Genomic DNA, 23,046 nt, shown 5'->3' with positions numbered 1-23,046 from the left:
GTCGGACAGCCAAGACAACTCTAACCAAAAGTCACCCTCTGTAGAGCACAAAAATGTCCACCACAGTTTCGAGAGGAATTTGGTCGAAGTTTGCCAACAGATCGACCACGCTGAACGTCAAAAGTGCGGCTCTTAAGAACGCTTTGCTTTCGCCAAACCTTCCTAAGGGCCCGGTGTCTCTCAAGGCAAATGCCAGCAAGCTAAAGTATCACTCGCCTCTTGGTCTTGATAAGATATATCCGCTTGCGTACGAGCTTTTGGAAAAACAAAGTGAATCTATTTACGAAAGTATCGTACAACTTGACAAAGAGGCCGAAAACATTAAGGACGAAGCTGAGTTGAAGAGATTAAGTCAACAGAAGCAAGAACTTCTCGCTGCAGCAGAGGCTGAAAATCCAGAGGTTGTCTACAATTCTCTTTTTGCGACGAATGCAGTCGACAGAACCCAACCGGTGTACAGACATTACCTCAAGGAGCAATGGAAATCTTACAAGAGGATGCTCACAATGCAAAGGCTGGAAACCCTAGCAGTCATCCCAGATACCCTTGCGACCTTGGAGCCTGAGGTCGATGTACAATTGAAGTTCCCACACACCAACGTCGACACATGGATCGAACCGGGCGAGGTTCTCTCGAGTAATGTGACCTCTAGACCCCCTGCCTTAGAGATCGTTGAGTTCAAGGAGTCGACAAAGGACTTGTACACTGTTCTTATTGTGAATCCAGACACCCCAGATGTCGAGAATGATTCCTTCACAACCACGCTTCATTGGGGGTTAAAAGACGTCGAGCTCACGAACAGTGACTGCATCATCGACATAAAGAAACTCGATCAGCACCCAGAATACACTTTAGTCGACTACCTTCCACCTGTTCCTGAGAAGAACTTAGGCAAGCAACGTTTCGCTGTTTGGGTCTTCAGACAGGACGGCAAGCTCGATAGCGCTCTTGCTGCCGTCGAGAGAGAGAACTTTGATATCAGGAAGTTCGTGGCGGGAAATAAACTGGCTCCCATTGGTGCCCACATCTGGAGAAGCACTTGGGACCTCAACACCGATAACGTCAGAAAGATGTACGGCTTACCTCAGGGCAGGGTGTTTTCCAGAGATAGACTTTGATTTCCAATGACTCAGCTCGCCATTGCAGAAAGCCCACCTCAATCCCCTCTCCATTCTCACTCCCAGTGTAGAATTACATAAATTTTGTACATAGTTTATTATTGGATTTTAACTGCCAGTCATACATGACCCGAAAACCTAGCACTGGGGCGAACCAACGGAAAAAGTGTTCATCGTATAAAACCATAATATCCCAAAGCGAGTGACGCATCTACCGGAGATAACCCAAACTTACAAGTTTATATCCCTACGCTATCCTACTCTATCCGCTGAGGTTGAACAAATGTCATTTTTTCTACCTTTGGCTTCGGCTATTGTGTCAGCTCGGATGACTGATTAGCCAACTATAGCAACAGCAATAAGAATATTCCAGAGGGAAACGGGTTTCACTCGATTTTCTTCCCTTATCTTCGGAGGTGAGGAGCGCACCTCGGCGAATGCGGCAGTTGGCACATTGTAGGGTATGCCTATTACTAAGTGTTACTCATCGCAAGGAATACGAGTCAGAATGCAAAACGTGTCATGTCAAGATAAGGATAAAGTTTATAAAAGTAAAAGATAAAAACGTTATCTTTCATTTGTAAACTACTAGTGGTCCATCCTTAGTTTAGAAAAACTAAACGTTAATCAGATTAACTCATTAGGCTTTTCTTCCTAGGATTCATTTTTAATAAGTAAAGCTGTTTTCGGAATTTTCATCTGATTGACCGACAAACGTCCTACTCTGCTTTTTACTTTCCTCTTATCCTTATCCACTACTGTAACTCATAAGATGGCGATGGATGATACCAGAAAATTGAGTGCGATCAGTCCTGAGTCGGACCAAACTGTTTCAGATGACAGCCTCGAAGAGGTGTCTGACAAGGCTAACATCAGCAATGAGTTCAGTGACCTTTTGCCATCATTTGAGATGCACAACTTCATGTTCAACAGGACGCTAACCGACGACCTACCACCAGCTTACCAAGAAAGTATAACAGATACAGTTGGCTCTTCCACTCAATACAGCGAGTCTGTGCCTTTTTCTGAGCCAGCTTTAAACCCTGCAAACTTCGTACTTAACAATCTGCACAAACTCCAAAAAATCAATCTTCCCTTCGACGTACAGGTGACGCTAACAGAGAAGCTTCCCCAACCAGGCTTGCCTTACGAAAGTAGAAACCCTTTGAAGCAATACTTTCCTGGAGATATGGTGTATGGTTTTGTTATCTTCGAGAACAAGAGTGATACCAGTTTGCCTTTTGAAATGCTTTTGGTTTCGATGGAGTGTGAAATTGGAGTAACCCACCCAAAGAATAAAAGACAAGTAAAAACAAAAGTTTTACGAATGTATGACCTTGTGGCATCCTACAATTTTTTATATGTTGACTATCAAAATACCCAATGTAATATGCTTGATCCAAGTGACAATACTCGTATTGGATTTAGATCAAGGGTTATGGACCCTGGTACTCGGGTGAAGAAGTTCTTCAAGTTCAGAATTCCACAAACCATGTTGGATGATAATTGTGAGGAGCAGTTTCCAGAGCACCTCAAAATTGTTCCTTCGTTCGGTGTCAATATCTACAACCTAAACACTACTGCCGCTGCGATCAACATTGATCCACATTTAGGTTATGGAAGGTTAGATAGAACTGGGTCTCCCATCAAAGTGAAGGACTATGCCCTCCCCGGTGAGTTTTGTTCTTTTTTCATTAACATTCAAATTGTTGGTAAGAGGCATGATGCTTATAAGAAATACTATACTAAGAACACTACCCACCAATACGATTTTATCTTCCTTAAGAATGCGGCTCATTATTTTAGAGTAGGCAAAGTTGCCGAGTCACCTCGATCCACTTCTAATTATGGGTCCACGGCAGATCAATTAGATCTTATTGAAAAGACGGCTCAGGAAGCCATTGAGGTTTTAGCCGAAAGGAAAATGTTGAAAGACATTGATATCACAAATATTCATCACCAAGATGAGATTATTTTCAGCTCTAGTGGAAAAATAAAAGCCTCCACCGATGATCTTTGCAATCAAAGTACTGAAAAGCTACCTTTGGATTTGAGCTATAAACAGTTAATGACTTTCAAGTTTAAGAAAGACCTCTTTTCAAAATTGAACGGCCAACTGACAGTTATTTGTAAAATGGACAGAGCAGCAACGTTAAAAAGCTTTTTACCAAAGATGTTGGAGGTTAATCCGACCAGTGTTCTTTTGAATGAGGAGTATATGAAGGTCAATAGCCCTGTCCTAGACTTGGAACTAACTTACGGGCCTTTGGTGTCAGGAGACAAGAAGCTCCCAACTTCTCTTTATATCACACCAACAATGATAGTTATTGATGTTCAATCGGCGTTCAATATTCCTTTCACAATTGATGGCGACTTCATCCGGCAAAGTGTAGATGAAAACAAAACTCGCTTCAAGAAGTTTGCTATGTACTACGCTAAAATCGGAGCATCGATGTTAGAACTTGGGACTGGTATACCTAAAGCAACAAATGAGCTTCTCAGAGGAATGGCATACGTGAGGTACGAAGAGATAAGAATCCCTAATGTCTTCAAAGCTGTCAATATTGAGGTGCCACCTAATAGCTGGGTGCTGGAATCTGAAACGGGCACTTACAAATTTAAGACTAAAGTTTCTTTGGAGTACGACGTCAAATGTATACTAATGGCCCCCAAGACAGTGATACCATCGTTCCAGTCATGCAAAATTTCTCGGTTGTACAAAATCCACGTAGGTGTTACTCCGAAAAGGGCGAAAACAGAATCTACTGTCTTTCCTATTACTGTTATTTAAAGTTTTGCCTCTACTAATAATATTCTTTTTTAGTTTAACTGTTGTGTACTCACCTTCTTATTTATCGCCCTAACGGTTAACATGGTCATTTTTCAAACGGCAATCCGCTGTGTATGATCGAAACCTCAGTTATTGAAGAAGGCTGCGAGATTGCAGTATGTAGCTACTAAAGTAGAGTCTCAAGCAGAAAGTGCTCCTAAAAATAAAAATTTACTACACTTGATCAACTGGACTGAGCAATCACGAATTTTCGACCAATTATGAGAATGTTGCAATAAGAGTCGTAGTTATATCGTTTTAAAAAGTACGAGAAACTAATTTTGAAGTCCATAATATTTCATTTAGCGGACTCGCACTTACTGGAAAACGCTTGATTCCTTTCATGTTTTTCCCCAATGATACAACGTCTAAAGTTATTAAAATGTATGAAGATTTGATGCTTTTGAAGAAACTGTATTATAAGCAGGCGTGATGTCATCAAATGACGAATTTGAGAAAAGAAGGAATGAACTCTACAAACAAAATATGAAAGCCTGGAATGGCGATTTGTTCGAAACTGATGGCAACCTTGATACAAGTTTGAAAAAAAACACCGCCTTCATCAAAAAATTAAGACAGGGAATAACGAAAGAAAACGAATCACAGCTTGTCCAAGGAGTACGGACTATCTCCTTAGAAAAGTATTTAAACGAAATATCATCTGCGCTATGCGAGGCGTTGTGCAAAGTTTCAAAGACTACCGATATTCAATGTGCAGTGGAGGTTGTTTCTGCCTTGCACCAAAGATTTGCTCACACATTCACTCCATTTGTTGAACTTTTTTTTGCCTATAGTATGGTTCAGCCTTCAACAAAGTTGTTGAAAAAAGATGAAAAAGACAGACAGGTCAAAATCAAAAATTTGATCAGATTAGCTATGGAATTTTTTTTATGTGGAATATTCAGATCTATTCAAGATATGCCACTAACAGAATTGCCTTTGTATTTGACAAGGCTAAAAACTTCGAGCAAGGATGATATACCGGTCATTGTCCCAATGCTGAAGGAAATAATGAGCTACGATTTTGTATCTGGTATGTCGTTACCAGGAATTTTATCTTTTCTCAAAAGATTTAGCAGCCTAATTTATGTTAAAGGTCCACGCTATTCAGAAAACTATATGATTTTCGTTAGAAAGCTTTTGAAGTCCTACATAAAAAATGCTGTGTCCACTACTGAGACTTATCATAAAAGTATTGTAAACAAAAAGATGACGGCTCAGGTAGTCTCATTGAAAACCGGTAAGATTGCTGCAAGCATTGAAGGTAAGATAGAAGAACTTCAACATCAGTTCGAGGAATTTAACTCGTTCTGTGAATTTTCCTGCCCACTTGCAGATATTTCACTACCTGCCCTTGAGTCAGAAATTGAGAGAACAGAAAATTCCGTAGTGACTGTTCAGCACTCAGTTTCAAAACAAAATGATATTTGGGAAAATGAGGAAGCAAGAAGGTTTTATGAAGACATACCTAGTCTTGAATCAATTGTATCAACTGAAGTTCTTGAATCTATCAATGCGAAAATTCTACCCCACGAAATGAAGGGCTCTAAAAGTGCAGATATCATTTTGAGATTAGATAATGCAGATTTGGCGGAAGATGTGGACAATGTTGTGAAAGATTTCTGGGAATGGGGTCTTAGTAATAAAGCATCAAGAAATAGATTAAGTAAGCACATTGTTGAACTTCGAGACACTACGAAATTCCGGAACTTTGCCAGGTTTCTCAAGATCAATAATGCCTATTTTGAAAAGTGTATTGAAGATTTGATTGCAAGGTTAGACAAGAGTTTCAGGTTCCAAATGCACCACGATTCCATCACTGAAAAAGATATTTTATTGTTTGCAGAATTAGTGAAATTCAAGCTCATCCCTGTCCATATGATTTTTCATAAGGTGAGAACATTGATTTTAAACATTGAGGTCAATAATAATATAGATTTGTTATCCTTGATGTTTGATGCCTGTGGAAAAGTTTTAGTTAATGATGACGAATACAAAGATTATACAAAAGGATTGATTCAGTTGTTAGTTCAGGTGTACAAGACAAAGCAATTCTCTCACACAGATAAATACGCAGTAAAAGTATTTTTGTTATCTCTCAATCCTCCGAAACTAAAGGAGCAAAACATTGTTGCATTGTCGAAAGAGGAAAGGTTTCTTTTGTACATAATCAAAACACAGCTTTCGGAAAAGACATACGAACTTGTTGCTAAAAGATTCAAAAACTCAGATTGGGATAATCCTGTCATTTACCGAACAATTATTCAAATACTTTCCAAACCTTCGAACATAAGTTTCGTCAACATTGAATTTTTGGCGAGAGTATTCAGGCTTCTATGTGTTCCTTCCAGGTATACTCTGAGAACCGAAGTTGTAGACCAACTTCTTGAAAATATCACGACGGGTTTAGAAGAAAACGACCTGCAGCAATCTCGAATAAGATTATCCCAAGGAGTATATTTCATTCATGTTATCAATTTGAGAATCATTGAAGAGGAATATTTGTTTCCCATTTTGTACAAAATCGTTTGTTTTGGTCATCAAGGCTATAACCCTGAAAGGGAGAAAATATGCGAACTTGATCGACCTGATGATCATTTCAGAATAAGATTGATATGTTCGATGTTGTTAGTTCTCGATGTGAAAAGGCTTAGACTTGAGACGATAATTGGCCTCGAAACATTTTACAAATTTTTTAATTACTATGTTTTTACAAAATCTGGACCATTAGCTGTTGACCTCAATTCCAAATTAGATGATACATCAATGTACTTGAAGTCATGCTTGAACAGTGAGAATTTTTTTAGACCCAATTCCTATGAAGATTCACTTACCATGCTTCAGGAGGCAATTTCCAAATCAAAAAGTACTTCCGAAACAGAGAGTAAAGAATTGAGCAAGAATGGTGAAGTTAAAGGTGATGCTGAGGGTAGCTCAAGCAGTGTAGTCCAAAAGAAAGATCCTACCCAAAAGAAAGAAAAATGCGCCGAACATTTCGATGATGATGAGAAACTTGGCCGCCACAACTTAAACGATGATGATGATGAGGCTGATGACGATTATGCTGATGATGACGAGGATGACGATGAGGGCGATGAGGACGATGAGGACGATGATGACGATGATGCCGATGATGACGATGATGACGGTGATGCCGATAATAGAGCAGATGTTTATAGAGGTCAAGCCAAAAGTCAAATCAAGTCTGAAGGTCTCGATAGTGAAGAAGATACAGATGTTGAAGAAGACATTGATGACATTGGTGGTAATTATTACGACGAAGACGACGACGAAGAGGAGGGGGACGACGACGACGGCGACGATGATGATGATGATGAAGAAGAAGAAGAAGAAGAAGAAGAAGAAGAAGAAGAAGATGATGATGATGATGATGATTATGATGATGATTATGATGAGGTTGATGTGAGTGCTTGTGGTTATGACACTGATAGTTATGACAGCGAAGAGGATTCCGAGAGTGACGATAACAGCGCAAATGGAAATATAGAAGTTGTTTCGGACTTTGTGGACGAAGAGGAAGAGGATGAAGATGATATGACAAATCGTGAAAAAGCTTTCTTTGATGCAGAACTTGACATTGAATTTGCCAAGATCATGAACGAAAGTTTGACCAACGCTGCGGCCGCCAAACCGAACAAAGGATTTTTAAGTGACAGCATGGGGACTCCAGAATCGATAATATACAAGCTCAAAAAAGCAACTACCGAAGAAACAGGTGCTCTGGCCACTGCTGATCATGACATTCTTCGTCCTACTCACAGCCAAAAAGACGGCAGTGTCAAGTTCACGTTCTTGAGCAGATCCGGAAAAAAGGTGCAGCAGAAGGATATTTCGGTGCCGGACTCATCCATTCTTGCCATCAACGTGACAAGGGAGCAGGAGAGAATGCGTACGGAAAAGAACAAGATCAAAAGTTTTGTTCTGAACAGTGTACATGGGAAGTAACAAAATGTATAGTTTATAGATGATAGAGAGACGAATGCATGCATCTTTTTTTGCGCTGTCGACTTTCATGGTAGAAATGCGACAATGAGGATGTCGCACAATATTGGTTACGAAGCCCTGGGCTTTGGGGTAAGACCGTTGATTCGCCGGCTGCCGTGGCTGAAAGTAATTTTGAGGGAAAGCAGGGAACAGCTGGATAAGATATCCAGCAAGTCAAAACCACGGCAATCACCACAGCTTTGAGAAAGTCTTCATACTGGCAGATTCCTCAGGCCCATATTGTTTCTTGCCATGCGTAAAGTTTCATAGATATTTCTCTTCACTCCACTGTGGAAGCGGTGCCAAAACTTGAAATGAGAAAAAGAGAAGGGAAATAGGCCGAGGCGGCGAGCGGGGGAAGCGAGCGAGCATCGAGGACGCTGTACACTGTGGTGGTGGGAGAGTAAGTTAGAGAAAAACGTGTGCACTGACAGATAGAGAGGATGAGCACAGGGCCGGTGAACCAAAGCAGGAGCCAGCGGTGTAGAACAAGCAAGCATAGAAAGATAAAATGTCTACTTTAAACGTAAGTGTTCAAAAAAAGACGCACAGGTTACGGACAGGTTGCGGACTCGGTGTGTCGGATGAGACGAGTTGCTAGCTTCATTGTTTTTTTGCCTGTTTACCGGGAACAGGCTCAGAAAGGGTTGATGATGGAAAGGTAACTGAGCTGCTTTTCACTGAAAACCTGAAGAGACACTGGTTTTCTTTGTGCTCCAGAATGATTTCTTTGGAGGCCCCAAGCCAAACAAATACTAACAATTGAACTCGTTACATTTACTGTTGCTTTCGTTCCCTGCAGGTTTTCAGATACGGTGCATTGGTTACTGGTGTTCTTTATGGTTTCACTCATGATCTTTCCCTAAAAGCTGCAGGTGAAAAGAAGAAAGAAGAAGCTGAATACCAAAAGAAGATCAAGCTGATTGAAGATGCTAAGGCAGAATACAAGAGATTGAACCCACCAAAGGCCTCTGCTGGTTTCAATTTGGAAGATCCAAACTTAGACTTTGCCAAAGCTATTGAATCTGCTGTTGAAAGTTTATAAATAAATCAAAATGATTGATCAACGAAACCTCCAGAAATAAAATAAAATAAAATCAAAGATATCAGAATAATAATGACGCCGTGATTTGATTTGAACCTTTGTTTTTCTTCTTTTAGAACAAAATGAAAAGCAAAATTAATACCATTGACCGCAATGCGCAACTTCTGTAAAGGGTTGAATCACAAATGAGAAATAATATTGTCTGACGACAAAAAAAAATTTGTATGTTACCAATTTGTTTGGGAGCATGTAATTGTACCAATTTAGTGTTTATTTATTCATCTTGTTCTCATTCATTCGATTTTGTTTAATTCCATCCTGGGTGCCTTTGATGTGTTTTTTTAATTTTCATTTTGATCCAAATCTTCCTGACATCTTATTTTCTTCTCCTCTTTCACCCGATTATTCATTTTGTATTTATTTTGAGCCAATATATAGCCTATATATAGACTTCTATTTATATTATATTTATATCATTCTTATATTTATAATCATATTTATATTTATACTCATTCATATCTATTCGATTACATGCCTTCCAAATTTTTCTCTTCCGAGCCAGCAGATAATAATATGCGGAGGTGAACCGCCAGAGAAAAAAAGAGCCATTAAAAAAATTTTATTGCCTATCCATAGACTGTCGTGTTTTATTGGAACTGTCGTTGATACTGTGGGCCTGTTGAAGAAAAAAGGAACAGTGCAGTAGAAGTCTATTACTTTCATCAAAGTTGCGTTTGCAGTGGTGGTTCTGGTTGATAAAGATAAGGTCCAGTGAGTAGTGTTAATCTCTCTAGGCACTTCAAACGACCCTTATAGAAGAATTCAAACACCATGTATTCACAAACTTCGAAGAGACTAATAACAATCACTTCAAAGGTCCTTGATAGGAATTTGTTGAAGAATCATGACGTATTGACATTGAAAGTGAAATGTTCTTTTTCACAGAACGGTCAAAAAGTCTCATTTCATTCGACGAGACAGAAACATAGGGCAAAAAACAGCAACAATGGCAATAATAGTAACAACGGTAACGCTTATAGTATCAGCAACATGAATCAAAGAAACAGCTGCTTTTCAAATTTTGGCTCTTTCAGGAAATTTAGCTCCTCCACTGAAGATGCCTTTAGGAGATTTCGCAGTTTTGCCAATGGCGAACAATTTACCAAGCGATTTGTCGATTCATCCTTACAATATACAGTTTCTGTCGCATATTCACCGAAAGATAGATTAAAAAATAATATGTCCGATGATGATGGTGCTTTTGATGATGGTGAGTTTGTTCAAAATTTCAAAGCATTGAATGCGAAGAATGTTTATGAATCTCCTACTGGTGAAGACAATTATATCTTAGCATATACTGAAATTGGGATCATAATAGGTGTTTTGGACGGTGTTGGAGGCTGGTCCGAACAAGGGTTCGACTCAAGTGCAATAAGCAGAGAACTTGCCAATAAAGTTACTATATTCTATCTTGAAAATCCTTCCTCGTCGCCATTAGAAATACTACAAAAATCTTTTGCAGCAGTGAAGGAAGAAGGTACAGTAAAAGTAGGCTCAACTACAATCTGTTTTGGGATCATTGATGGAAGGACTGGTAAACTATCCGCATTGAACTTGGGTGACTCTTGGTTTGGCATTTTTCGTAAGGATGAAAATTCCAGATACAAATGTACCCACCAGTCTGTTGAACAAGTGTATTATTTTAACGCACCATACCAACTTTCAATAATACCTGATGATTTCTTAGAAATTGCCAAAAAGAGGGGTTCTAAGTATTTGATGAATGAGCCTGATGAGTCTGAAGAATACTCATATGAATTAAAGAGTGGAGATATCATTGTGTTTACCACCGATGGGATGGTAGATAACGTTTTCCCAGATGATATTGAAATCTATTTGAATGATAACGCCAGCGAAGGCGTTAATTTGTCGGAGAGCTTAGGATCTTTGAATAAGATTTTAGTTCAACAAACAACAGTTTTGAGTTTAAACACAAATTTCAAGAGTGCCTTTTCACAGAAGTTAAGTTCTCTTACAGGTCAGGATTATATTGGGGGGAAACCAGACGACATTACTTCAGTTATGGTTTATGTTAAATAGTTCGTTATATATTCTCGTATATACTTTATATATCAGCACAAGCAATGTCAAGTAACATTTTTTTGGAAAATAAAACAATCCTCGGCAGTTAGTCGAACTTTTAAATGCATTTTCATTAAAGCAAATCAGACTCGAAACACCCTAAAGGTGATACCATCTTTAAATGGTAAATACACTTTTCAGGTTCTGTAACTACCAAAATTTCTTGTTTTGTTCCGCATAAAACGTCGACAACAGCTTCTCTTACTGGTCCATTCCAGCATCTCTCCCCTCTTTTGAATATAAATTGATAATTATTAGTCTCTTCAGAAAAGATGAGATCTTCAAAAACACCAATTTTGGTTCCACGCCCGTCACTGTTTATTTGCTCCAACACTGAAGTCGGACAAAGTCTGTATTTATAGCTTCCGATCTTGGAAGTTATGCACTCTGACATAGACCGAAGAATATCATCAGGTCCATAGTTCTTCCTGAGTTCTGATTCTGATTTACCAACTTCGGATTTTAACCCTTCCAAACTTGTACTTAATGAAGCAATTTGATTTGCTGCGTCTTTGTTAGATATGTCTGATTTGAGAGTATCTTTGTGTGGTTCAATAGACTCTTCATAACTCACTATTCTCGATTCAACTCCCAAAAATGAATCCACAAGCCTTTTAAGTCCTACAGCAACAATTTCCCACGTTTCGGTGAAAATTGAAGTGGAGGAAGAGTCAACGATGTTGCTGTGTTCTTTCTCGTTTTGCTCTATTTTTAAAGCCACAATGTCGCTTCTCACCTTAGCAATATCTTCATTGATACCCTTTAACGACTCTTGAAAGGCAACTATCACTTTTTCTACTGTTATTCTTTGAATTGTGCCGCTATCATCACTAGAATCGTCACTAGCTTCATCAAATGATGCGGCAAAATTTAAATACTCCTGAGCAGCCTGCTTAACCGCAGGATCGTTGAAATTGTGATTATATTCTTCAGTCATCATTTTGAGTACACTTTTAAGCGATTCAAGTTTAGAGATATAACCACCCAATTGATTTAAGGAGTCGAGTAAACTACTAGTCAAAGATGCAAGATCCGTTTCAATTATTTTAAAGTTGCCGTTTATCTTTTCTTCATTTTCATCCGTCTTTCCCCTTACTAGCTCTAGCTCTGCAATATTCTCTTCGATGCTGGCAATGTAGTGATTATACTTTGAGATTGCTTGCTCTATATCGGACCTCATATTCTTAGATTTTTCAGCCATTTTTTGCTTAATTGCAAAACCTTGAGTTATTTTTTTATTGTGCTCATTAACTACTTTTTCATGCGTTGCTTTCATCGAAATACATCTGTTTTCACAAATCCCCGGAGCTTCATCTGAACCATCACAGCAAACCTCGTAGTCACATACACCATCGTCTACTTTGAAGGATGGTATGAAATGTGATTCGAATCCGACGTTTTCACAGAAAAACAGACCGTTGCTGCAGGCAGAAGTGCCCGGCTCATCGGAACCATCTGGACAGTCACAATAGTTATCATTAACTCTGTCAAATGATATAACTATACTTGGATCATTTAAACAGTGCCAATTCCCATTTTCATCAGGTTGATATCTTATGATGCTTTCTGGTGAAACACCACGTAATACCTCTAACGCGTGTGAATGAATGATAATTAAAAACAAAGAACTAAGCCCTAAAAGCATGTTCTCAAGATTTGAAAAATTGCTACTAGGACAAATTTTATTCAGGCATAGGATCGTGCTGAACCAAGCAATGGGCGGCTGGTGTTTTTGATCTTACCAAAGAACATAATCATGTTAATGCAAGGGGAAGTCGCTGACTTTGGACGATCGACGCTTTTTCACAAAAAAATGTGAACAAATAAGCATAGCAGTCCCAATTGCAACGGATTTAGCTTTAAAGGCTCAATTAGGGTTGTTGGTTATCAAGCTAAAAATAATGATTACATGCAATTGAACTGTCCCTTAAAAATGATACTAAAAATCAGATTGTCCGACTACCTGAAATGTGAAGAATGATGTAAGTACATGTATGATGTCGTTACTGACACCTCAACCCCTTACATAACATAGCCACCACTGAAAACTTGAAGTCTTTATCCTACTAACCGCTAATATTAGCAAGTTTTTTGAAACCTTGCTGAAGTATCAGAGAAGGGAAATCAGGCTTGGTATCGGTTGGCAGATAGCTTAATTTCTGGTTCTACTGCTTTTGTAAAAGCACAGAGCAAATGTTTTTGTTATTTTCATATTTCTGGTGAAGTGAGTTTATTTAGGTAAATAAATAAACTATAAAGAGTTAATTCAAAAATTTTGATACAAGCAATGAAAAAATATGAGAAAGCAGAGTGGATAAATTATTAAAAAGCATGGGGAAAATAAAAAAATTAAAAATCAAGACAATGTATAACATACTCTGTGCGAATAGATCAACTGAAGCAAAGAGTAAATGATAGATATTAAAAACAGATGGATAGGAAAATAAAAGTAAATATTTTTCATATGCTCAAAGAAAGAGAGAAAGAGAGAGAGTGCTTTTTGACCCTTCAAAGAAAATGAGTAATAATTTGATCCTAGTCCAAGCTCATACCTTTTTCTTTCGGTAATGAGGGAGATACTTTTTTAACGTGAATGTTGTTCACTGCGGGATAAACATATTGAGGCCAATAACTAACTGGAGAAGGTGAATTTCCTTGATAGTACGTTTGAACAGATGCATTCCTAAATCGATTACTTGGCGCATTAACAGTATTGTCATCTGTGCTATTGATAAAATCGCTACCGCTAGATAGGGAGGTAGGAGTAATCCTGTTTGCTACTGTCGTATTATATTTAATTTGCGGATACAGCAGTTGTATCGGATCGCTGGTTGAGATTGTAGAAAGTGATGATCCTGATGTAGAAAATAGTGGGCTGCTACTTGAAGAGGCAATTGCCGAAAAAGAGGATTTTTCTTGCTCTTTTCTGTAATTGTAGTCGATTAATCTTGGATTGTTCGACACAAGACTTGAGTTTTGTACTGCTGGAGAAGCAAGAACATTGCTAATATTCATTGTGTATGGCAAGTGGTTTTCAAATTGATACATGTTTTTATCTACCGAGGCCGATTTATTATTGAGAGCGTTATGGGTAGCTGAGCTATCATATTGAGGAAGGGTGGCGAATTGGTGTGCTTGGTACTGTACTGAAGGGTGAGTATTGGTCATTGGCGGTAATTTAGGCATTGGTACGTATGGGTTTATTGGAGGCAGAATGACTTTCTGATCCAGGGAGTTTTTTTGTGGCTTGGGAGCTTGATAGCTTAGTTGGTTATTTGAAAGCAAATCACCACATATAATGCTGTCAGCACTGCTATTGGCAATGGCACTTTCATTGAAACTGATGTTGATATTACGGATTTCTGAAGGAAGCCATTCTATAGACGAAGGTTTACTCGCTTCGGCTGAAAGAGCCATATTGTCAATTGATTTTGCTTTTTTGGGTGAAGGCCGAGTTTTCTTGATTGGCTGCTTTTTCTTTTTCGATTGCTCTGACGATGGAAACTTGCAACTCCTTTTTGACTTTTCACAGTTCTTACACTTTGGTCTACACTCATCACATTTGATTCTTCTTTCACGGCAAGTCAAACAACCTGTCTTACTTCTCTTGCTAAATGCTCTTTTTCTTAGTGGTTTCAACGCTGCTGCGTTAGGAGTTACAAAGCTGTTAATCTTTTGGTGGGGAATGGGATATAATGAAAAGCTCACTCCCTGGTTATTATTTGCCATCTGAATGTAACTAGTACTCGAAGGTAACGACTGTAGATGAGTTGGCTGTTGAATATGATGATGAGGATGAGTATAAAGATGAGAAGTAGGCTGATGGAGATGGGCAGGATGCTGGAAAAACCCATTTTGGTTGGGAGAGGGGCTGTTTCGATGCGTAGCTAGTTTATGGGTCATCATTGTAAGGGGAACAGCACACCCTTGGTTCAAGTTTGAAGAAGTTTTTGTATTGGGGTTGGTGTGAGGATAATATACGTAGGACATGTAGCAAAAGCAGACAGAAGAATTGGGACCAAGGAATTGAATTTAATTGGGTCGAGTCAAGTCGAAGAGTAATGATCTTATAAGAATTTGGAATATAATGGTATGCTATGCTTTTATGAGCCTGGTAGCCAAATCAAAGTTTGAAATTTGAATGTGTTTGGTTTTGCCAGGGTATGTATCAAAATAATTTTCAAACGGCAGAAAGGAGAGCAGGAAATTTCAAAACAAATTAGATCAAAAAGTCCAGTGATTTTGGTGAAGAAAAAATCTAACTAGCCTTAGGGTATATTAGTATGTTTATGAACGGGATGAGGGACGTGAAGAGAGGACGGCGGCGAGCAACAATACGTCTTTATAACGGCGGACTTGATACCATTCGCTTGAGGGTTGCAGCAAAATGTGGAGAAAAGATGTGGGAACCCACAGGACTATATAAAAGCATATAAAGATAAAGAAGGGGAGAGAAACGATGGTGAATGTCAAGGAACAACAAACAACCGTTAGAATAATACCGCCCACTTTAGCCTGGAAGCACAGAAGGTAAACTTAATCGAAACAATATATCTAGCCTGTACGGCATAAGCACGGCGCTGAAACAAAAGCACTACCTACAGTGACGCAGCGCAGATCTACAAGCTGCATGAAGATGCATGCGAAGCTCGGAGGGGGACGCAGCTCAGCTTTACCGATATGGTGCCGACACAGGAGCGGTAGAGCGCTGCGTGTTTTATCGCGTCCGCCATACGCGACAAGGCAACCAGGAACGTCGGAGGGGGACGTAGCTGCTGGAGACGAAGGCCTCAAGGGTTGGTGCCACTCTGGGTGAGACTCGTAGAGTGTACGATGAATTATATGGGTGATGCCATAATTCTGTAGGTTTGCTGTGGTTGAGGGAGATCGTTTGTCTTCATTGGACGCTATGTATTATGCATTTATCAATTGACTGTTTCGGTTGGACATTTTTCTGTTGACCCGGTTTTTCGTTTCTTATTTTCCTTTTTATTGTTGTTATGCGGACAACAGATCATATTGCATTGGAGCGAGAGAATTGGGGTCTGAAAAATCTGAGTGAGCTGGGGAAAAATGAAGATTATTAGATAAAAGAACTAGTTGACAGGCTGGTGGTAGTGAGTGGTATGATCATACAATTTTGGCGATCTACAGTTGGCCTGGGTTGTAGGGGGGAAAGCTGCGACCGAGGCATAGTAGAGTAAGAAGAGCAATAGTATTGGGAGCGATTATTCCATACAGTTACCATGCATGAGAAAATGCAGGAATAGCTGCAACGGGTAGCTTAAAGCATCTACGTGTTGTTACACGAATAATGTTTACCGCCAAAGAAGTGCCGAAGAGAGGGGAAAATAGGAGGAACGAGAAGATTTTTCCGAAAACGCCCCAATGTAAGCACCACTCGCCCTGCAGTCAGATCTTTATCAAAGCTATACGGTTTTATCATACGCTGCTTTCTCTTCCACGCGATGTGTTATGCCAGCATTGAGCCTTACAATACAGAAATGCAGATCATTTTCAAATGGCTGGCTGCAATTGGTAAACCCGACTGTAGTTAATGTGTCTGTGCAGCAACCAGCCTTGTCTCTCGTGCAGAAGATCTGGGCCCGGCGGCAAGATCGTAGTTCCAGGAAACTTTTCTGGCCCGCATCCTATAGATGTTGCCTTGAAACCCTACCAGCCGCCCGCTGCACAATCCGCGCCCGATGCTCAACTACACAAAAAAGGTACACCAATTCTCGGTAAAATAAAATGGCTGCAATTTGAGTTTGCATGAAAAATTTAGGTCCTATCCAGATCGGGATTCATGTGTGAGGCGAGGAAGGACACGGCGGATAACAGTCGGCATTCCGGCAAAAGAACACAGTTTTAAGCGTGGGGTAGGTGGGCAAAACTACGATTAGAGAAGCATATCGGCGAAAGCTTGTTAAAAAAACGCCGATGCCGGGGAAGTCCCGAAAGACATTACACCGACGACTTGCGGTGGCTGCACCAACGAGATCGTCGACGGTTAAATTACTAAGGTATCCTCGTGTAACATGTGTAATGCTTGCCGCCGCATATGCAGAAAAGATGGATTGTGGGTCTGCGGGAATAACAGTGCAAAACTGCAGACGTACAGATGTGTCAACACCTTGTGGGAAAAGTTCTATCTAACCAGATAAAATTATTATACAGAAAACATGAGAATATAAAATGTAAGGTATATAGATGTGCAACGTAATAAAAGGATATGAAAGGAAGAAGGAACCGAAGTGTATGAAAATGAAAATGAAAAGGTAAAAAGCAGAAGGATTAACAAAGAATAATCGAAAGCGAGTAAATCATGAGAATCGAAAAGAAGAATAAATCATCGCGTGTAGCTGGTAAAGGTTAGTATGCTTGCGGATCAATGGCGTTTTTGTTCCACTCTTCCAACTCCTTTTGGTGCTCTCTCTCGACGGCAAACTTCACTGCTTCGAACACGTTATCGCATTGCTTCTTAGGTTTGTACTTGGGCGTGGTTTCAGACTGATAAACACCAGTGTTCACCAAGATAGAAAACCATGACTCGTCGTGTGAATTGGCAAATCTAATATCGGATTCAGGAGTATCACCAACAAAGTAAACAGTGGATGGTGGAGGTAAGTCATCGGGACAAGAAAGTGTTCTAGACTTTGTGCTTGTTGCAGAACCTGGATTAGGAGCTGTGGTTGCGCCCTCAACAGCTGCGGCGGCCGCGGCGGTAGCAGCGGCGGTATTCGGTGAGTTGGCAGTCTTACTTTCTGCCAATCTCAACTTGTTCAAGCTTTGAATAGTTAGCCCATCAATGTTCTCCTCATCCTCGGACTCTCTGTCGTCTGTTTCCGAATCGCTGCTAGGGAAAACAGATTTGTACTTGGAGTCATCTGGACTGGAAAAGATATCGGATGTCAACGTAGTGCTATCAGCACAGGATGTCATTTCTTCAATGTGATCCTCTAATATGTCCTTTCTCCAGGAGTCCAACACCTTTTCGGCAAACTTGAAAGTAGTACGTTGAGGCTTACCGAATCTGATCACCTTCAGTTCCTTGCCGGTGTGTTCCTTAAAGAGAGCAGCAATGGAAACCTGCAATGCACCCATTCCATATCTGACCAACCTATAGTTGGTGGCCCAAACAAAGTCTGAGTGAGCAAAATAAATAGGAGGGCCGTCTTCAAAAGTGTCCGATATCGTGCCCATGTATCCGCCCTTGGACATCAATAGCTCCAAAATGATCTGCTGGTCAGCAGCCCAGTTTCTGGAGTCGGCGAAAACCATAATAGCATCTATTGGGGTTTTGGCAAAGTCAACGTCTTCGTCACACTCGCAGTAGCCGAGGTCCTCCTCTGACATTTCATAATATGGTGTGACAGAAGGATCCCATCTCATGATGTCGTGAGGGGTGAACACGTTTTCGAAGCCATAGTCCTTGGCAACATGTCTGCAGGTGTTGCCGACACCACCTACAACAAGCACGTTTTTGTAGGTGCCAGCCAGCTCCTTCATCGGCGTGTGACCCTGTACAATCTGATTGCAGGTGATTTCGGTCTGTAATCTTTTGGACAAATCCTGAGCACGCACGCTCTCGTGCTTACCGCCTCCGTTGGTGACAAAAATGTATGGAACCTTGATGTTGTAAGGGTTCTCGCCATCTAGGTACTTGATGGCCTCCACGCCATGAGAAAGGGTCTCGGGTCCTCTGACAAGGACACCGTCAATGTCAAACGCGAAGGCGTAGGATGCTACTCTAGGGTGGTCGATGATCTCCTTCTTGAATTGTGGTGGTCTCGAAAGCAAATTACTGCTGAAGCTGAAGCGGTGTGGACTCAAGTTATTGCTGAAGGACTTCTCCCTCTGGCTCACGTCCGCAGCGGCCTGCTTGGCAAAGGTGCCCATGCTCGGAAACGAGTCTACGAGCTGATCGCTCAACGAAATCGAGGATACGGGCTCCTTGTGCTCTGGCTTCATGCTGTCAATGTTGTCATTATTCAAATAGGAGGAGGGCACTGGGGGGGTCGTGTCGGTTGCTTCGTCGACCTTATTTGTCTTGGTGGCTATCGGAGCAGCGGTGATAGGGTTCATCGTAGTCATTTTCGGTTAAGTTACTTCTTAGGCTTTGGGTGCGGGTGGCAGTAGAGAAATAATAATAATAATGTTTGACAAAAGAAGATAAGAGATGAAAAGGAAAGTGAAAGATGCCAAGAAATTGTTCAAAAGAATTCAACAGCACAATACAGATCGGATCCTCAACATTCTCCGAGGATGCAACCACACATGGAAAGAAGAGAAGCATAACTATTTATACAGACACCCCGACCATTCTGCAACAGAAAAGCAGGCGGGGAGTTGCCACACCGGGGGCGGTCAGTCGAGAAGACAGGCACTTTCAGGAGGTCCGCAGCTGCACTACCTCCGAGGAAACCATGTGTCTTGCATACCGGGAGGGTATGACGGCAGTGTGTGACGACACTGTGTGACATGCGACACAAGCCCGGCTGCGGGAGGCCGTGTCTGGATCTGTCTGCGGTGCCTTATCTGCCTGGGACGGTGTCTATCCCCGATGCATGTATTACGTCGTTCTGGCTCCGAAGGGACGAGCGACTGCGGTGGAAGCACACAGAAAAATCGAAATCGCGCAAAAAAATAAGGAAGGCGGTTGCGCAGCCTCTGTGCGTGCTCTATGAGTGCGAAATGGCCTCCTAAATCCAGAAGCAGAGTAGTAAAAGACGGCGGCGCGTGCGGCGCTACGTCACGGTGGCGTCAGCGGGCGCACGTTTGTGGCAGCTCGGACGGGCTGTGTGCTGCGCCGCGCGTTCCAGAAAGACCTCCGTGGGCACGATAACGCCAGATAACGGCGGGGAAAGGCGGGGAAAGGCGGGGGAGGGGCAGGCAGCGACGCAGAGGGCGGGGCGCGGCGGGGCGGGACGGGACGGGGGATCGGGGCTGGGCGCAGCGTGGTGTGAGATAACGGGACGTCTAGACTTAGACTTGCATGTCTATTTTTTAGTACAAAGCGTATGGGTGTTCTGCACACGCGGTGGAATGTTCTATACAGATGGGCGGTGTTCTGCAGAGGGTGGGGGCCAGCCCGGTCCGGCTGTCTGTGGAAGGGCCGAAAGGTCGATGGCCGGCCGCTAGGTCTTGGAAGGGCCGTGGCTGGCGCGGGGCTTGTAGTAGCTCTTGCAGAAGAAGACGTGCTTGCTGAGCCCGTGCACGAGGAAGGCGTTGAGGCTGAGGGCGCCGGCAACCCAGGGGAGACAGTTCTGCTGGGCGAGAACGCCTGTCGGGGAGAAGTCGAGGTCGTAGACGCGCCAGAGCACGAGACCGACGACGATGCCCTGCACAACGAGGATCAGCGGCGACACGATCCGCACAAGCACGAAGCCCACGACACGGTTCCAGCCGGCCTCGTCGAGCTTGTGGAAGTCGTCGGTCTCGTCGAAGCGGTAGCCGTTGCTGTCGCACTCGCTGCTGTTGAGGAAGTCGCTGTAGCCGAGGTACTTCTGCGCCTTCTCGCGGCGGGCCTGGTGGGCCCGGGCACGCTCGTGGCGCTCGAGCTCTTTGGTTTGCTTCTCCTTCATCTTCTTCCGCGAGCCGACGACGAGTTCGTCGGCGTCGTCGTCGAGACCCGCCTGCTCTGCGGCGGACGGAGCCGCTGCCGTCGTCGTCGCAGCAGGCGTCTCTTCGCCGTAGCTGTAGTCCAGCGTGGCCTTCTTTCTGGATCCTCTAGCACCTGGCTTTGCCATACTTGTCGTGTCTTGTTGCTGGGGCACGTGTTTTCCGCTGGTTCCTTTCACCTTTCACGAGGCGCCTTGAGAAAGGAAGGCTACTTCTCTTTATCGCTTCCCTGTTATCGGCCCGACGTCCATCGTTGGCCGCTGCCCGTTGGCGGGCAGCAGGCGCGCACCGTTCGGCCGCCAAGAGCTTGAGCTTGTCGTGTGCTCGCGCACGTGATACAGAATGATATTGTTTTACTTGATTATAGAAAAGATGTCTGCTCCCTACACGCCACTAGTACCGGTTGCGGTTCATGTTGATGTTGATGTTGTTCAGCTCGATGTCCACAAACTCGTTGTCGAGTGTCCGAGACTGCGAGGAGCCGTCCTCGCTTCCGCCGGCGCCTGCAGCATTCTTCGCCAGCTCGGCGTTCTGCTGGAACCTGTACACGTTGTACCACACAATGTCCGCAAAGGTGATACTCAACCCGATGATATTGATGAACGACAACTCGTCGCCAAAGACCACCCACGACACAAAGATCGTCAACAATTCTTTGAAAATGCCGGCGATTGACAATGTCAAGAGCGATGCATACTGGAGCAAAACGTACTCCGAGAGAGTCATGAAAAACGCTAGAAGTCCCGGGATCAAAATTAACACGATGGTCATCCCGACACCCTTTGCCTCCCAGATCTCCGCATTGAGAAAGTTGCTGACACCCTCGACTACAGTTCCAACGAGAAACAAAACGCAACACATCCCCGGAGAGATGTAGAGCATCGTCAAAATCGGGTTTTTCGTTCTCTTGTTCTTTTTCAACGTGATCTGTGTTAGTGCCCACCTGAGACCGGACATACAGGCAGATAGTAGGACCAAAGAGACTCCGATGAAAATAATGTGAGACCCTTTCAACTCGCCCGTCTCTCTGATCTCGTAGAAGAGTCTCTTCACCATTTGATTTCCCTTGGAAATCTGGTCGAAGGAGTCGCCGCTGGCACCGTTGCCGGTCGCTGTGTCGACAGCGCTTGCGGCAGGCTTAGTCTGGCTGTCATGCTGGCCCCAGATCATCATCGAGACACCAAATGTCATCACGCAGACAATGGTGAAAATTCTCACTGTCAGCTTCTCAAGCTTGAAGAACACGCCCCAAAGCAAGACAAAAATGAGAGCAGAGGTTTTGACCATGGTATATAATGAGAGTGTAATGAATCTAAATGCAGCATTTCCGAGACCAATGTCACCGGCCGAGGCTATTGAACAGGGTAAAATCTTGGTAACGTACTCTTTTATCGGCATCGTGTAGGAAAGCGTGCCATTTTCCAACTGGTCGTCATCACCGTCGGTCTCGTCGAAACCAGGCTCTTTATTTGGGACCCTTCTATATTTTACAGTGGAAAGTCTGAAACTTGGGAACATAATGAGGGTGCAAATGGCCAGTAAGGAGAGTATAAGTTGGTGAAATGAGGTTATAATAATAGGGTATCTGAAATCTAGGTTTTCACTCGAAAACATCCATCTATTGTAAACAGAGATACCCATAGAAAATGCATACCATAGCAAAATCGAGAAAATGGTTATCCTGAGGTTGGGGTAGTGTGCATTGAGTTTGCGGAGAACTCTGCTGCTGCTGCAGCTGCTGCTGCCGCTGTTAGTGTTGTCGTTGCCGTTTTCATCGAGCCCTGTCCTGATGGACAAGGTCTCGCCACGTTTGGCCTTGCTTTTTCCACTCAACTTGGGTATATTCTTGAGGAGGGCCTCGTTGTGTAGCAAACGGTCGATGTCGACGTCATCGCTGATCTCCAAAATGAGGTCTTGGGTGTTGGGGCCTGCTGCGACTCCGGAGACCTTGACGGGAGACGCCAGAGAGCCAGTGACAGGGCTGTTTTCTGGACTTATTTTCCCCTTGACGGGCGAGAAGTCTTTGGCCAGCACGCCGCTGCCGTTGGTGGAGTTGCCTGAGTTGGGCACGGAGAGCTTCATCGAGGGGGAATCTAGATTGGACAGCCCCGAGTTGTTGCCGGCGTCCTTCGCCAGGGTGTCGATGGAGTGGCTCCGGACGTGGCTGGACAGCTGTGCAAGAAAGGACTGGGATCTGCGGTGGTTTTGGGCCTTTGCCGGCTGCAACGAGAGCGACGACTTCTTTGAGTGTCCGTTGCCGCTGCTGCCGCTGCTGGAGGACGCCG

General features: G+C 42.7%; 14 protein-coding genes across 14 annotated transcripts; 8 read left to right on the top strand and 6 right to left on the bottom strand.

Annotated features, from left to right (window-relative positions):
* Positions 1 to 53: 53 nt before the first annotated feature.
* Positions 54 to 1,118, top strand: PICMEDRAFT_70411 (hypothetical protein; the record flags this gene model as incomplete). Its single annotated transcript, XM_019163631.1, has 1 exon — positions 54 to 1,118. One exon carries the CDS (start codon positions 54 to 56, stop codon positions 1,116 to 1,118), a length of 1,065 nt encoding a protein of 354 aa, XP_019019922.1.
* A 571-nt stretch (positions 1,119 to 1,689) lies between these two features.
* On the top strand, positions 1,690 to 4,024 carry PICMEDRAFT_14338 (hypothetical protein). Its single transcript, XM_019160331.1, has one exon. It carries the CDS (start codon positions 1,891 to 1,893, stop codon positions 3,907 to 3,909), a length of 2,019 nt encoding a protein of 672 aa, XP_019019921.1. The 5' UTR covers positions 1,690 to 1,890; the 3' UTR covers positions 3,910 to 4,024.
* Positions 4,025 to 4,355: 331 nt separating this feature from the next.
* PICMEDRAFT_14336 (hypothetical protein) lies at positions 4,356 to 7,978 on the top strand. The gene has a single exon (XM_019160330.1). It carries the CDS (start codon positions 4,381 to 4,383, stop codon positions 7,912 to 7,914), a length of 3,534 nt encoding a protein of 1,177 aa, XP_019019920.1. The 5' UTR covers positions 4,356 to 4,380; the 3' UTR covers positions 7,915 to 7,978.
* A 486-nt stretch (positions 7,979 to 8,464) lies between these two features.
* On the top strand, positions 8,465 to 8,998 carry PICMEDRAFT_56987 (hypothetical protein; the record flags this gene model as incomplete). The annotated part of the gene is made up of 2 exons (XM_019163206.1): positions 8,465 to 8,479; positions 8,756 to 8,998. 2 exons carry the CDS (start codon positions 8,465 to 8,467, stop codon positions 8,996 to 8,998), a joined length of 258 nt encoding a protein of 85 aa, XP_019019919.1.
* A 1,050-nt stretch (positions 8,999 to 10,048) lies between these two features.
* PICMEDRAFT_48108 (hypothetical protein) lies at positions 10,049 to 11,481 on the top strand (the record flags this gene model as incomplete). Its single annotated transcript, XM_019163134.1, has 2 exons — positions 10,049 to 10,253; positions 10,293 to 11,481. 2 exons carry the CDS (start codon positions 10,049 to 10,051, stop codon positions 11,096 to 11,098), a joined length of 1,011 nt encoding a protein of 336 aa, XP_019019918.1. The 3' UTR covers positions 11,099 to 11,481.
* PICMEDRAFT_9318 (hypothetical protein) lies at positions 11,214 to 12,785 on the bottom strand (the record flags this gene model as incomplete). Its single annotated transcript, XM_019165087.1, has 1 exon — positions 11,214 to 12,785. The coding sequence occupies one exon, from the start codon at positions 12,783 to 12,785 to the stop codon at positions 11,214 to 11,216; it is 1,572 nt and encodes a 523-aa protein (XP_019019917.1).
* Positions 12,786 to 13,675: 890 nt separating this feature from the next.
* Positions 13,676 to 15,130, bottom strand: PICMEDRAFT_9317 (hypothetical protein; the record flags this gene model as incomplete). Its single annotated transcript, XM_019165086.1, has 1 exon — positions 13,676 to 15,130. The coding sequence occupies one exon, from the start codon at positions 15,128 to 15,130 to the stop codon at positions 13,676 to 13,678; it is 1,455 nt and encodes a 484-aa protein (XP_019019916.1).
* A 494-nt stretch (positions 15,131 to 15,624) lies between these two features.
* Positions 15,625 to 16,184, top strand: PICMEDRAFT_14332 (hypothetical protein). Its single transcript, XM_019160329.1, has one exon. It carries the CDS (start codon positions 15,777 to 15,779, stop codon positions 15,954 to 15,956), a length of 180 nt encoding a protein of 59 aa, XP_019019915.1. The 5' UTR covers positions 15,625 to 15,776; the 3' UTR covers positions 15,957 to 16,184.
* Positions 16,185 to 16,502: 318 nt separating this feature from the next.
* Positions 16,503 to 16,983, top strand: PICMEDRAFT_87182 (hypothetical protein). The gene has a single exon (XM_019165024.1). It carries the CDS (start codon positions 16,616 to 16,618, stop codon positions 16,883 to 16,885), a length of 270 nt encoding a protein of 89 aa, XP_019019914.1. The 5' UTR covers positions 16,503 to 16,615; the 3' UTR covers positions 16,886 to 16,983.
* On the top strand, positions 16,983 to 17,404 carry PICMEDRAFT_87175 (hypothetical protein). The gene has a single exon (XM_019165023.1). The coding sequence runs from the start codon at positions 17,081 to 17,083 to the stop codon at positions 17,294 to 17,296; it is 216 nt and encodes a 71-aa protein (XP_019019913.1). The 5' UTR covers positions 16,983 to 17,080; the 3' UTR covers positions 17,297 to 17,404.
* Positions 17,405 to 17,527: 123 nt separating this feature from the next.
* Positions 17,528 to 19,153, bottom strand: PICMEDRAFT_22510 (hypothetical protein; the record flags this gene model as incomplete). The annotated part of the gene is made up of 2 exons (XM_019162265.1): positions 17,528 to 17,789; positions 17,919 to 19,153. Coding segments are annotated over 2 exons (1,497 nt in total), but the record flags the coding sequence as incomplete, so codon positions are not given.
* Positions 19,154 to 19,334: 181 nt separating this feature from the next.
* PICMEDRAFT_87186 (hypothetical protein) lies at positions 19,335 to 19,751 on the bottom strand. Its single transcript, XM_019165025.1, has one exon. It carries the CDS (start codon positions 19,621 to 19,623, stop codon positions 19,390 to 19,392), a length of 234 nt encoding a protein of 77 aa, XP_019019911.1. The 5' UTR covers positions 19,624 to 19,751; the 3' UTR covers positions 19,335 to 19,389.
* Positions 19,752 to 20,109: 358 nt separating this feature from the next.
* PICMEDRAFT_14330 (hypothetical protein) lies at positions 20,110 to 20,767 on the bottom strand. Its single transcript, XM_019160328.1, has one exon. It carries the CDS (start codon positions 20,722 to 20,724, stop codon positions 20,278 to 20,280), a length of 447 nt encoding a protein of 148 aa, XP_019019910.1. The 5' UTR covers positions 20,725 to 20,767; the 3' UTR covers positions 20,110 to 20,277.
* A 516-nt stretch (positions 20,768 to 21,283) lies between these two features.
* Positions 21,284 to 22,435, bottom strand: PICMEDRAFT_27647 (hypothetical protein; the record flags this gene model as incomplete). Its single annotated transcript, XM_019162506.1, has 3 exons — positions 21,284 to 21,808; positions 21,941 to 22,144; positions 22,238 to 22,435. Coding segments are annotated over 3 exons (927 nt in total), but the record flags the coding sequence as incomplete, so codon positions are not given.
* Between the last annotated feature and the right edge of the window lie 611 nt (positions 22,436 to 23,046).

This window comes from Pichia membranifaciens (assembly GCF_001661235.1).
Source record: "Pichia membranifaciens NRRL Y-2026 unplaced genomic scaffold PICMEscaffold_1, whole genome shotgun sequence".
Taxonomy (NCBI): Eukaryota; Fungi; Ascomycota; class Pichiomycetes; order Pichiales; family Pichiaceae; genus Pichia; species Pichia membranifaciens.
This window is presented reverse-complemented; position numbering and strand designations above follow the sequence as displayed.